Source organism: Spermophilus citellus, assembly GCF_964194105.1.
Source record: "Spermophilus citellus genome assembly, chromosome: 9".
Classification (NCBI taxonomy): domain Eukaryota; kingdom Metazoa; phylum Chordata; class Mammalia; order Rodentia; family Sciuridae; genus Spermophilus; species Spermophilus citellus.
In genome coordinates this window covers 14,337,846-14,352,467 of record NC_138191.1, presented here as the reverse complement: position 1 = coordinate 14,352,467, position 14,622 = coordinate 14,337,846, and the positions used below count along the sequence as shown (strand labels likewise).

At 44.4% G+C, this 14,622-nt stretch overlaps 2 protein-coding genes across 2 annotated transcripts in view; both read left to right on the top strand.

Moving 5' to 3' along the window:
* Window positions 1–13,762, top strand: part of LOC308656746 (cadherin-related family member 3-like) — a gene marked incomplete at both ends in the record, with an annotated part of 60,145 nt that extends 46,383 nt beyond the window's left edge. Inside the window, 8 exon segments of the mRNA XM_081308124.1 lie at window positions 2,308–2,479; window positions 3,889–4,018; window positions 4,699–4,797; window positions 6,285–6,346; window positions 6,350–6,511; window positions 8,936–9,107; window positions 11,232–11,482; window positions 13,577–13,762. Of these exon segments, the coding sequence (XP_081164250.1) occupies window positions 2,308–2,479; window positions 3,889–4,018; window positions 4,699–4,797; window positions 6,285–6,346; window positions 6,350–6,511; window positions 8,936–9,107; window positions 11,232–11,482; window positions 13,577–13,762 (1,234 nt within the window).
* LOC308656881 (F-actin-uncapping protein LRRC16A-like) overlaps window positions 1–14,622 on the top strand; it is a 142,682-nt gene that overhangs the window by 50,604 nt on the left and 77,456 nt on the right. The window lies entirely within an intron of this gene.

Sequence of the window (14,622 nt, the reverse complement as noted above, 5' to 3'; positions counted from 1 at the left end):
AATGTTCTAGATTGTATGGTTAGTCTAAGGTATGTTCACGAGGCCATCAGGAGTTCTGAAGCCAAAGTCATCTGTCAAAGGACAGAATGAGCCTATCTTAGTATATCTGTCCCACTCAGTCATTGGTACATGGCCTCACTACAAAACCCAGGGACAGATTTCAAAGTACAGCTGCTGGGGCCTGTGGTCAGTTACAGTCCCATGGCTGAAGGTCTTCTAGGCACCTTCTCATGGAAGCCATAATATATTTTTGTAAGAACTTTTGCGAAGGCAAAATATAATTTATACCCAAAGAACAAACACAACCAACCACAAATCTTCCCATGCCTCTCACCACCTTATGAAAATCACGTTTGCAATCTGATTTTATTATTCCTCTCATCGAGAGATGGACCTCTCTCCTTGAATCTGGGCTTTTCCATGTAAATTGCTTTGGCTACTGGAACATTCACAAACACGGCACAATGGAGGCTTGCAAAGTGCTTGTGCATTGGGCTTGCTCTCTCTTGCTGCTTTTGGAACCCTGGGATCTCCATGTGAAGAGCCTGGTAGCCTTCTGAAGGATGAGAGTAAGGAGACCAACCCCCTTCTCACCACCAGCAGTGTGAGCAAGGCCATCCTAGACCTCCGGTCCCAGCTGAACTGCCAGTGACCACAGGAACCAGCCAAGCCCAACAAGAACTGTGGGATAACCCACAGTATCATGAAAAAATAAAATAAAATAAATGCTTGTTGTTTTTAAGCTACCAGATTTTGGGCTGGTGTGTTATGTTTGGGCTGGTGTTAAAGCTCACTGACATGATTTATGTGCATTTCATAGATGGAGAAGCTGAAACTTAGAGACATGATAAAAACTCTCCATGAAATGAAGCCTTCAGAGTCTCAGAGTCTTCCACACTAAGCTGGGCCTGAGTTTAGAGATAGCTTTATTCATTTGTGTTATTTGTCTAGACCTTGGGTCAACTGAGATTAGGACCCCCAAATTCAACCCTCAATAAATCTCTCTTGAATGAGTGATACTAGGTCATTGGGAGCCTCTCTATTGTACTGGTATGGCTGGGATACTACTCAAGGCATTCCCATCCTTCAAAGCATGGGAGATAATGTAGGATCAAGGGCTGCAAGGGCTGCAAGCGTACAGGGCTTTTCTCTAACCAGATTATAAACTCCTACAGTTTAAGGTTGGGGGTGAAATTTACATTTTTCTTCTTTTCTTCTTTATGACTGTGCTCTCATCTGCTGCTGTCATTCATTCATTCAACAAACTTTTACTGAGTGCCCAAAACAGAGCAAATAAATCTTCCTCAAAGTACTTATGGTCTGGGGTGGGGGGGAACGGACAATAAACAGGATAAATAAGTAAAATATGTAGTATGCTGGATTACATTAAGTGCTAAGATTTAGAAATAAAGAGGGGAACAGGAGGGGAAGCCATGGGCAGGGGTCACTGATATTTTAGATAGGGTAGCCTCACTGGGAAGGTGGTGTTTGATCAGAGGCTAAAGAAAGCCAAAGAGGGAGTGGCTCAGCTCTCTGTTACTATAACAAATGCCTGAGATAATCAACTTATAAAGAGAAAGATTTATTTTGGCTCACAATGTTGCAGGTTTCAGTCCGTGATCAGTTGGCCCCATTACTTAGGTAAGGCAGCACATCATGGTGTAGTGTGCAGCGGAACAAAACCACTCACTTTATGGCTAGGAAACAAAAGACAGCGAGGAAGGGGCCAAGATCCCACAATCCCCTTCAAGGGTATGCCTCCAGTGATCTAAGGATCTCCAAGTAGGCCCCACATCTTAAAGGGTCCCCCATGTCCCAACAGTGCCACCCTGGGGGGCCAAGCCTTTAATACACGGGCCTTTGGGAGACTGTCAATGACAGCAAGTGCAACGACCCAAGGCCAGAGCATGGCAGAGTGTGCAAGGAATGGCAGGAGGTCAGATGGCAGGAGGAGCATGCACCAGGAGCTACAGGAAGTGAGTTCCAAGGGAGAACATGCAGCATGTCATGAGGGTCCTTCAGATCAAAGTTAGATGTCAAGTGAAATGAGGAGCTACTTAGGACGTAGGAGCAGAGGACTGACACAATCTGACAACATTTTAACTGGACGCCTCTGGTTGCTATGTTAAAAATAATCTGAAAGGAGGCAAGGACTGCAAAAGGGAGATCTGGGAGGAATTTACTTCAATAACCAAGGACTTGCTTTGAACTGAAAATAAAGCCGAGGTGTGAGCCCAGGGCCTAGGTTAGAAGGAGCTCTCCATCACCATGTGTTGGGGGAAAATACTGACTCTGTGTTTTCACCAGCATTATGGTGTCTGAAACAGCAGCCAACCGGACGTCGCTTCTGGACCTGAACAAATTCTGCTTTGATGAGGACAGCGAAGCACCAAACAACAAATTCAACTTCACCACGCCATCTGGAGTGGGGAGCAGTCACAGATTTTTACAGGATCCAGCTGGCTCAGGGAAAATTGTGGTCAGTTTATGGTCATTGCATCATTAAGAGGGCATTGGGGAAGCTGGTCCAACATGCATAGTTCATTTGCTGCCCCATTGAGAGAAATTTCCAAGGTAACCCCCTCTCAGAGCCTCTGTAACAGACAAATTTAATAGCAAGCTTGCGTCTGGGTCACTCTTTATTTTACGCAGGTACTGGGAATCATTTGTTACACGCATGGCTGGGCTAGGGCGCTGGGGACTGGGCTCTTCTCCCCTTAGCTCCCAGCACGCAGGCCTGCTCAGTGCGCCCTTACAGACACCTTAGTGGCCTGCACTCTGTGCTCACACTGTTTTGTTTATTGGAGGGCTCATTCCTCATATGACGTGCAGGGAGAGAAAGCAGGGCCTGGGCCACGAATGTGTCTTGATGGGTTTCATATCGCATCATAGAACAGCCAGAGACCCAAAGGAGGATAAGACAAGGAGGGTGGGAAGGGCAGCGCAGGGGCAAAAGCAGAATCAGAGCATAGAGGTAGGTCTCAACAAGCTGCGCGAGACCTTCACCTGCCCGAGGCTCCTGCCCGAGGCTCCTGCCCGAGAGTGTGGGTGGTGGTGGTGAAGGTGCCTGCCACAAGGGTGAAGCTGCAGGGCTTTGCCATCAGGGAAAAGAGCAAGCAGCTCACTGCCCCTCACCCCACCTCCTCCTCTACCTATCCGCCCAGCCCGTCTTCAGTCCCCAAGAAAGTCTTGCCAACTTTACTCATACTGTCATCTAAAATTAATTTCTATTATTTTTCTGTTTAGGAAATTATTACATGTTCACTGTAGAAAAGGTAGAGAGTACAGAAAAGCCTTGCCATTCAGTGAGAACCAGTTAATATTTTGATATATGTTTCTTGACTTTTCTATGAGAGTATTTTATGTAAATTATATACATATAGGTTTAAGTATATTAACTAATGGAACTACCTTTGCATAAAAGTTTCAATTCATGCTTTTCTTTAACTAATCTGAAGCCATGGAGGTTGGTAAATTCTTTTTTTTTTTTTTTTTTTTTTTGATACTGGAGATTGAACCAGGGGTGTTTTACCACTGAGCTATATCCACAGCTCTTTTTATTTTAGACAGGTTCTCACTAAATTGCCTAGGACCTTGCTAAAGTGTTGAGGCTGGCCTCAAACTTGGAATCCTCCTGCCTCAGTCTCTCAAATTGCTGGAATTACAGATACATGCCACCACGCCTGCCTGTTGGTAAATTCTTTTAAATAAGTTCTCTAGCAGTGCACAATGGTATGGTTTTCACTTTTAAAACCCCCTCAAATGCATGTGAAAAGTGCTTCCAAAAGGATTATGCTAATTTACATATCCTCCAGCAGCATAGGAAAATGTCTTTGTCAGTTTGATGAATAGATTGTTTATTTGTGTAATATCTCTGTTTTAATCTAGTTGATTGGTGATCTAGATTGTGAAAATCCAAGTAATCTAGCAGCTGGCAATAAATACACCCTGATAATCCAGGTGCAGGACGTGGCCTTTCCTTACTATAAAAGCAAGTATCATTTTGGTTTTTTTTCATGTGGTATCTTCCTTGAGCATCAGTGACTAAAAACTGTGCTAAGTAATTGAAGGAGTTGTGCTAGGTCTTCCAGCCTTCTGATTGGGTTCTGATGCAGGGGCCTCCTTTTTCTTGACTGAATTACAACACTTAAGGGTTTTGTAAGGGTCTCTCCGTCTTTAGTCTTGCTCCTTTCTAATGTATCTTCCTTTCTGTCAGTGATTTTTCAGGAAATGCACATGCCATCATATAATTTCCTTGAGTGTGTTTCTCATTGTCAAGTTGAGGTTCAAACTTTGGCTTGGCATACGAGTACTTTCATCATCCCACTGCTGCTTTTTAACTCACTAGAGGCATCTCCTCCCCACCCCGAAAGGCCCTGCCCCCTACTTTTTTCAACTAGACCAAACAGTTTACTGTTGCCCTGAGTGAATCATGTGGTTTTACACCTTGGTATTTTTGCACATGCCTAGAACATTCCCCCATCCCACCCTGTTCATCTGTCTAACTTCGTCCTTGTAAGGTGCCATAGTGACCTGTACCTGTGCTTATCAGGAGGTGACTGCCCTAAACGTCTTCAAGGAAGGAACCATCAGACCTTATCCACCTGTATTCCTGAACCTGCCCAGAAGATGCTTTAAAAATGTTGAATAAACAAATAACAATTCTGACTTAAATTTGTTTCTATTTTCATTTTTTAGATAACATCTACATTTTTATCTTAACAAGCCCAGAAGATGAGTTTCCCCTCATCTTTGATAGGCCATTCTATGTATTCAATGTGTCTGAAATAAGACCAGGTGAGTCAGTCGAGAGGTAGGCCACAGGGCTCTGGTCCAAATGCACACTCTGCTTTCTGCAATTGGAAGGCTCCTTCCAGAGGCCCCCAGGCATGTTTTTCACATTGATTCACAGCTGATTAGTGTTTATCGCACCTCTTATGTTTTTTTTTAAATTGTCCTTGCTGCTGCTGCATCCTTCAGGTGAAACTGTGTATTGGAGCTGTGGATTAAACTGCATTTCCCTGAATCCCCTGGTTGCTTCCTTGGCGATTTGCCTGATTCTGCTCATCCTCCCTTTTTGTAACCTAAAATTTTCCTCTTGGTTTCCACTGTGATTTTTTTTTTTTTTTTTGGTCAATTCACTAAGAGAATTGAAACTTGAAAGTAGAACTTTCCCATTTCTCTATTTTCTTCACTTAAAAACAAAATAAAGACATTTTCTCTCTCTGCTCAGATTCACTGGACACTTTTTTCCTGCTGGCCCTTTATTACACTTTGATTTTCGTAGGCTTTTCCCAACAAGAAAGGACTCCTACTCCCAACTTCAGTTTGTCCTCATCTCCCTGGGTTTGAAGGTAATACTGTTTCTAGCTCTCCTTTATAATCGAGTATATAAACTCTGGAGTGTAACAGACGTCCCCACAGCCTTTGATCTTGAGAACATGGACATTTCTTCCATATTAAAAACCAAACCAAATCCAGAGCACTCCCTCTAAAATGATCTCCTCTTCACTGTCTTCTTTCTTTATTATCGTCTCCATCTCTTGACATTAAGTCTTAAAACACTTAAAAAGAAGGTCCAAAGAAAATGCTTTTAATTCCTTATACCTCACCCAGCGAAAAACTCATTCAGCAGGAATAGGCTTTTGATGAATTCACTGCAATTATTTTTGACCACCTGCTCTGGGTCACACACTAGGTTAAAGAATAACAGAAGCTTTCTGCCCAGGAGGAGTGTAATTTTTAAGAAAGAACTTCTATAAAACAAGGAAGCTAGAACTCCAACTGCCACACCAATGATATTTGTGAAATAGGCAAAATGGAACTGTATTTTAAAATCTACACTCTGTAATCATCAGTTGCTAAATTCTTTTTTTAAAGTGCTTTTCATCTTGTTTATAAGAACAATTCATGCTCATTATAGGAAAATCTGAAAAATAGAAAAGACTTTTAGACAGCACTGTTGACAAAAAGATATGTGGGGATGGATGTTCTTTGCCCTGTTGTTTATGATAACAAAATAATTGGTGCCCTCAGAGCCTCTTTAAAGGCATGAATTGTCTTTCACACCTCACAGGACTGTTTGGATCATAGAGCCAATAACCTAGTGGGTGCTCATTAGCATTATTTGAACTTAAGAGAATTGAAGATATAAAACATGCAGGGTCTGAACCGCAAGGAGTCTTCCAAAAGTCTTTCTGCCCATAGCTGTGAAGATACATGTTCCTGGGCCATCTGCTTCCCCAACCCAGTCAGGACTAATCCCAGGTGCTTTATTCCTCCAGCTAGAACCCGAGTTGGACAGGTGCGAGCAACCGATGGAGACTTCCCCCAGAGCAGCATCGTCTAGTCCATCTCCTCTGGAGGGGCCAGCCCCCAGTACCCAAACATATTCTGGATTAATCCCAAGACAGGAGAACTTCAGCTAATAACAAAAGCCGACTATGAGACAACCTCCATCTACATTCTCAGAATCCAGGCCACCAATGGCGAGGACACCAGCTCAGTCACTGTGAGTACATTCACTTATCTAACTGGTTGATCAGGATCTCTCTGCTGCAAAGAGGGATCTTCACAGGGCAAATCTGGCAGAGGCAAGGAGAAATGAGTAGTAGTGCCCAGGGCATAAAGATCCACATCTGTATCTGAAGGCCAAGTTTGTGTGTGACTGGGAGAAGCACTGAGATGGATGACCAGACACTGGGTATTTGTTCAACCCACAAACCCACTTTGTGGGACAAGGTTCCTTCTAAGGCCCTTTAAATCTCACTTTGCATTCCATGTGGGCTTGCAGTGGGATGCACATTGCTGGAAGTCGGGTGTGGTCTTATCGATACCTGTCTCCTCTCCAAGAGTGTTTTGCCATATACACCAAATGGGGTAGATCTTACAATGCTGCTGTATCAGTCAGCTTTATGTCACTATATGAAGTACCTGACGCAGGCTATTCTCACAATTCAGAAAGTTAAAGTCTATGATTAGGTGGACAAATGGATAAATCCCATTTGTTTGGGCTCCTAGTGAAGGTGGGTGGCATGTCATGGTGGGAGTGAGTGGGTATCTCAGAAAGTGCTCACAATTTGAGCAGGAAGCAGAGAGAGAGAAGATGGGCCAGGGTCCCACACTCCCCTTGGGAGCACACCTTCAATGACCTAAGGACCTCTCCCAAGGGCCCATCTCCCACAGGTTCCACCATTTTGGTCCTTGGGGACCAAGCCTTCAACACGTGGACCTTTAGGGGACACTCCTCCAAACCATAGCTGATGTCTACTGCTGCAATGCTTTCCATCCCTTGATGCTGAGAATCCTGGGAAGATTCTTGTGAGCAGGAGTGGGGCCTGAGATCCTGCATCTCTATCATGCTTCCCAGTGGTTCTGCTAGTCCATGGCCACATGAGTAGCAGCACAACAGGGTCATAGGAGGGTCTAATAGGTCCACTGGGTGAGGGGTTAGGATTATCTGAAGACAACATCATGACCACAAAGACACAACTATTCCTTGTTCTTTCCCACTAGTAAAGTAAAAGAGCATGAAGGCAAATGGACTCTTAGCTAGCAGCAGATTCCTGTGTGATATAGACAATGACCGGCTTGGAGTCAGGAGAATGAGTTCATTTATCAACTTTGATCTTAATTTTCCAAGGGGGTCTGAACAAGGCTTATCTCTATGTCCTTATTTCGGTACTTCTTAAGCGGAAAGTCCCCTGATAAATCCAATACCCAAATAGTTCAGTTCCTCTGATGACTTGTTTTGAATTAATGGGATGATGTTTTCAATGATGTGTGAGAGACTGGGCATTGCTAGCCGAGGAAAGCTAGAGATAATTGCAGTGTTTGTTAGGCTACGGGTTTTTTTTTTTTTTTTTTTTTTTTTTTGAGAAAAAGAATGGACTTTACTGTGGAAGCTAACTAGAGTGAACATTTCAATTTATTCCCAGGCTCAGAAAGGGCTGAAATCCCCAAATTTCAAAAGTAGAATGAATATGACTCAAAATTCATAAGCTTTTTAAAAGGGTAATGAACTAAATGATCATATAAGTCCCTTTCAGCTGACATTCTATGATTCTTGCTGGCAGGCATCCCAGTCTATATATGCCAATTTGCCGGGCACAAAGGACTGTGATGAAAGAGAATAGACTGGCCCTGGCTTGTGGCAGGTCAGCTCCTGGGCTCAGTGTGGTGCTAATAGCCCCGGTTACAGATGAGATCCCAGCTCCACCAGGCCCACTCATTCTGGCCCAGCGCTCCTCAGCCACCGCTGCATGTCAGAATCTGCTGGAGAACATGAAAAACCGTGCCTGGCTCCACCCTCCTGGGATTCCAATTCATTTGGTCTGAAACTGGCTCAAGAAAGCGGAGCCAGGGTTGAGAACCACCAGGGTTCTGTGTCCACCAAAGTTAGAGACTGAGCTTCCAATTCACAAGGGAAGGCAAACAAGGAAGTGCGTGGGGTCCCTGCAAATCTATACCCACTTGGGAAAAGAACTCAGCATCAACCTCAGGGAACGCATGCATGGAGGTGCCTGTGTGTATCATGAGGCTTGTGAATATCTGCATAGGCTACTTGCACACACATGTGCATGTGGGTGCAAATGACAAAGATGTTAACAGGTTGGGATTAAGGATAGAAGAGAACTGAATTCAGATCCCAGTTTTGCCTCTTACCAGCTGAATGGTATTAGATCAATTACCTCATCTCTCTAAGTCTTCTTTTCCTCATCCATAAATTGAAACAAAATGGGGAGGCAGCTTGGTGGTAGAGCACTTGCTTAGCATGCCTGAGGTCCTGAGTTCTAGTCCCCAGTACTATAAAACAAACCAAAAAAATAAATAAATAAAAAAGGAATTATCATGTATCCTCCTCTTGTGAGGTTAAGTGAGCTTAATCCATGGAAAGTACCTGGCATACAGTAAGCACCCCTTCTTGTTGCTCTAGGTCACTGTGAACATCATTGGAGAAAATGATGAAAAGCCAATGTGTACCCCCAACTCTTATTTCCTAGCCATCCCAGTGGATCTGAAAGTTGGCACAAACATTCAGAATTTCAAGCTGACATGTACTGACTTGGATTCCAGCCCCAGATCTTTTCGCTACTCCATTGGCCCAGGTACAGTATTTGCTGTGGACAGCCCTGGACCTGTCTCCGAGACAGGACTGTGGCATGTGTCCACACACTGGCCCGGGCTCCGTGTGGGGTGGGGTTTGAATGAGGAAGGAGGAATGAGTTGTTTAGTGATCCTTTGCTTTCCGTGCTCTTCTTGGCTTCCCCATCTCACCTAATTCTCCCACACCCATACACTCAGCTGTGCACAGGTCTCAGAATGGGTGAATCCCATTGATAGTGAATCCCATCCCTCAAATTTCCAAACTATGAGTCACATACCCCTATTAGTGTAATTTTTAAAAAATTGAGTCTAACTCCTCAACCGCCCCTTTTCCTAAAAGCTTGTCACGGGAGGCAGGGCATCCTAGGCCTCTCTCTGGATAACAATAGATTAAATAGATTAAATGCATTTTGAAACTGTGTCCTCAGCAATTCTCTTCTGCGCCATTCATTTTCTCTCTTTAAAAATATACCATTGTGGGGGAAAAAAAGAGCACCTCTCAATGGAAATTAGGCCAAAATAGCTCATCTAATGAAGTGCTGGGGCCAGAGATTTAAACCCAAACAAGCAGAGCAATTGCACAGGAAAGAGTAAAAATCCATCTCGGCCACCTGCTGAGCCCTGGCAGAGCAGGAACTTGAACAGTAGGAAGCCTCTGAGCCGGCTGTGTCACAAAACCCAGGGGCAGACACTGCCTTGAGACTACAGTTGCTGAAGATGGAAATAATCCATACTGAGAACCCTAAGGCCTTTATGGAGCACTTTGCTGCTCAGGGAGTAGAAATTGCATGTCTCCTGCTCCATTTACTGGTTTTCAGTCGGTAATGAGTCTGGAGCCACCGGAGGAATGAGCAGGAGCCATGCCTGGGCTGGCAGCCGTCCTGCCCCAGGCTCCCTGAGCTGTGTGCTGTGAGCCCCAACAGAGCTATGTGCATGTTTAGTGAGGAGGTGGGGTGAGTTTAGAAGGACCTGAGGCTGCGCTCCATACCAAACCAAGAGGCACCTTCCTTTGGGAAACTCCAGGGACATCGGTAACCTACATGACCAGTCAGGTTCCATGAAAGGCCTGGGGAGAACTTAGCCTGTGTTAGGGATGTGACTGCTCCACCTCTTGTGGCCCACTCGTGGTCATGTTAGGGGACAGACAGATGTGAATGGGAACATGAGTTAAGAGAATAATGTTATAAAATGGGCCCACTGGGCTGACCCCGCATGCTTTCTTTTCAAAGAAGCAATTTACCTGTAGCCCTGCCTGGCCTGAGTGATCAGGATATGTCACATTACTCAGCAAACTACCTATTCACTGCAGGAGAAATGGAGGCCCAAAATAACGTTGATAAGAGGAGCCCAAGCTACCCTGAAAGTGGAGACTTTTTTGACCAGATCCTGAGACTCTGGGAGATAAGGATAGTTCCTCCTAACCATAAAATTCTCCTAACCATAGAACCCAATTAGTACTGGTCAGCATGGGCCCAGGTGACCTAGAGTTGCCAAGTCGGATGTCAGCCTGCTGTCAGTCAAAAGTCAAGGGGTGGACCTGGATGGGACTCTCTAGAAACTTCTCTGGGATCTCCAATAAAACAAGAGTGCAGGAGAGGCACATTGTCCCTCTTCTTTCTGAGAGGACCCACTCTCTTCCTTGACAGTGTCCCCTTTCCCTTTTCCTATCCCTTCAACAACCTATTCCTGTTACTCTGAGCAACATGTCTGAAATATTTCTGACTTGATCACAATAATCCAGGTTTGAAGTAGGGGACTTTGCACCTTCTCAGTTTCTCAGAAGTCCTCAGCTCTGTAACAGTCTGAGAGTGAGTTACAAGTTATTGCTAAATAAATCCTGGATTGTCAGCTAGTGGGGGCTGTACCATATTATTAAATCTCTTCTGCCTGATGGCACCTAGGACAGGTAGGCTGTGGTGCTTTTCTACTCATCCTTGTTTGCAGCCACTCTGCTTATAAGTGAGTTTCTTTATACTAATGAAATCTCCCATGCAGCCATGACCCAGCCCTGATGCCTCAGTCACGCCATCCACCCTCCAGTGTGGACATTCAATGCAGTTTTCTTCTAAACCTCTATCTGCACTCTTCTTCCTTTTACCAACACCCTGGTATCACATCTCATTTAGGCAATATCAGCAGTCACTTCACCTTCTCTCCCAATGCTGGCTCCAATGTCACACGTCTGCGGCTTGCATCCAGCTTTGACTACGAGGGTGGCCTTGATAAGATCTGGGACTACACACTAATTGTCTACATAACTGATGACAACTTGCTGTCTGGCAGAAGGAAAGCTGAGGCTCTTGTTGAAACAGGGACGGTGACACTGAATATTAAAGTCCTTCCCCACCCCACCACCATCATCACCACCACCCCCAGGGTAAGCACTTGGGGGTATGGAATCCTGAACCACGTGCCCTTGTGGTTTATATCAATAGAGCCATTTGATCCAGGAGAAGAGTGGATGGGCTACAAAGAGTTGAGGTATTAGGCTGGATCAGAGTGGCCACCAGGTAGGTAAAGCCCTGGCTGAGTCCTTGGACCCTTGGAACTTTTAACGTTACATCCATCCTGGTTTAAAAAAACAAAAACAAAAACAAAAACAAAAAAAAACTACCTTCAGTAGATGAATGGATAAAGAGATTGTGGTATATATACACAATGGAATATTACTTAGCATTAAAAGAGAATAAATCATGGCATTTGCAGGATGGAGTTGGAGAATATCATGCTAAGTGAAGTTAGCCAATCCCAAAAAACCAAAGGCCAAGTGTTTTCTCTGATATATGGATGCTGATCCAAAATGGGTGTGGGGGGAACCATGGGAGAAATGAAGGAACTTTAATAGGGCAAAGGGGAGGGAGGAGAATGGAGAGGACAGGGGGTAGAAAAGATGGTGGTGGAATGAGATGGACATCATTACCCTAAGTACATGTATGAAGACATGAATGGTGTGATACTACTTTGTGTATAACCAGAGAAATGAAAAATTATGCTCTATGTGTGTACTGTGAATTGAAATGCATTCTGCTGTCATATATAATAAATTAGAATAAATAAATAATTTTAAAAAAAGAAATGCAAATTTTCAGACCCACTCCAGATTATTGTTATGATTAACATTATCATTATTGTTATTGGTATTGGTATTATTTTGTGAAACTGGGGATTGAACCCAGGAGTGCTCTACCACTAAGCTACATTCCCTGCCATTTTTTGTTTTACTTTTTATTTTGAGAAAGGGTCTTGATATATTGCCCACACTGGCCTTGAATTTGCAATCCTCCTGCCTCAGCTTCCTGAATAGTTGGAAATATGCCACCATGCCCAGTCCACTCCAAATTATTAGTTATACCTCACCCAACCATGATCTCCAAGGAAGGAGGCTGGAACCTGGAATCCCTAACCCCATCTCTAGACCCATTGGATCAGAAACTTGGTGGTGGGGGCCAGCAATCTATGCTTGTAAAGGGAATTCTGTTGTGCATGAAAGGTTGAGAGCTACTGACTTAGAAGGGGAGACAGATTACAATCAAGCACACCAATTAATAAAATAATTGTAGATTGTGGTAATTGTTAAGAAAAAAATAGCAGGTGCCATAAAAGAGAAGAAAGAGAGAAACTTGGAATCTGACAAGATTATCTCCTCTGCCCCTCGGAGGAACTGGTCTCTCTTCTTTTGTCCCCTTCCTTCTTCTCCTAGTAAAAGTTGCACCCCTGGTCAGAGGCCCCATATTTGTAGCATACCAGAAGAAAGTGATTGGAACCTTAGAAAACCACCTACCACGGTGGCCAACTTGCACTTGGCAGAGTCTTCCTGGGAGCTGGGTACTGTTTCTCTCCTGTGCTCCAGTGGATATGACCCCCCATGAGTGGGGCCAGCAAGCTTAAGGACTCTTTGTGTAACTAGTAGGCTCCCTTGAGAAAGGCATTGCCACCTTTCTTGGGCTTACAGCATGACCTAGTTATGGCATCTCCATGGCTTGTTTGCTGTGTCTCCTGCTCTAGGAAGCAGATGCTGAACTCGAGGCTCCTATGTGATAGCAGCCCACTCACCTGGCAGCGCCAGCTGTCTCCAGTGAACACTGAAAAGCCTACGAGGTGTTAGAAAAACAGCTTTCGTGGTTCATGCCTTCTCAGTGAGAGACAAGGGCTATATTAGTCCCTGGATTATGCTGTTATTGCAGAAAAACAGCCAATGGATCTTTTAGCTTTGGGGAAGGGGACAAGAGACAGAATTAAATTAGGCCTGGAGTTGCTTTTCATTTCTCCAATTTTTCTGGGTTTGGGTCTAATGCGTGCTTTCAAAGACTATAAATACGGCAATAGGTGAAAGCAGCAAGAACAGGGCAGATAGATGTTGGTGTAAGAGCAGGAACAGAGTGGAACGAACACACACACACACACAGGGAGAGTGCTTAATATCAAAGACGCAACCACCCTCTGCTCACACTCGGGCTCTCTCTTGTTCAAGCCCAGGATCACTTACCAGGTCTTCAGGGAAAACGTGTATTCTCCATCTGCGTGGTATGTGCCTTTCGTCGTCACCACAGGCTCCGTGTTGCTTCTGGGTCTCTTGGTGTCTCTGATCATCCTGTTGGCCAAAGCCACCCACAGATGCTGTCCCTGCAAGACGGGGAAGACCAAGAAACCTCTGTAAGTTGCTGTGGGCTGGGATTTCCTCAGGATTTTTCAATAGGACAGGATTCCTGGAGTGACAGAGGGAAAAGGAGATAGGGAGGAGGAATCCCAGCTGCCCTTGGGCCTGGTGTGCCCTCTTTGTCATAGGTGGGGCCAGGAAACCATTCCCTGAAAACCTGCTCTGTCCCTGATGGGATTTCAGTGAAATTGGGCTGTCAGCCTTTTGGTGACCTTGTTCTGCATAAAAGCCTCAGAAAAGCCCTGTTGTGAGTAGTGACAGAATACGGCTGTGCTCTTATTTGTAGACCATTAATAGGAGGTGGTGGAATTAAAGGAAACACAAGAGCGGATAAGGGAATTAAACTTTTGGCTCTCATGATGCAGTTGGGCTTGTGCATAACTAAACCATTATCGTTCTTTGCCTGGATCTCAGGGACTATACACATTGGCCAGTTTTTCTCCTCGCTGTTCTCTCCTGTGGACACATAGGCCTCTTATTGTGACAACCTGTGGAGTGTCTTTTCCTGGTTAAAGTGAGGTAGTAATGTGAGCAGAACATTGAATTGTCACAGACTTCTCTCAGAGCCACTTTTCTTGTGTCTCAGTAACTCTTACTGTTTGAGCATGGTGAGTCTGAGTGATAACCAATTAAATAAGCAAATTCAAAAAAGCACTTTGCACTGTTCCCTGGTATGTAACAAATGGTTAAAACATCATAGCCATTATTTTAAAAATTTTATTGCATTATTTTTCACAGCTAAGACCCAGTGAGTTTAGGATTCTAGATTTCAAGTTTGGCTTTGCACCCACGTATCTTAGAATATTGAAACCACTGAGTCTCAGGATTCTCAGTTGCAAAAAAGGAGAGGTAATAAGATT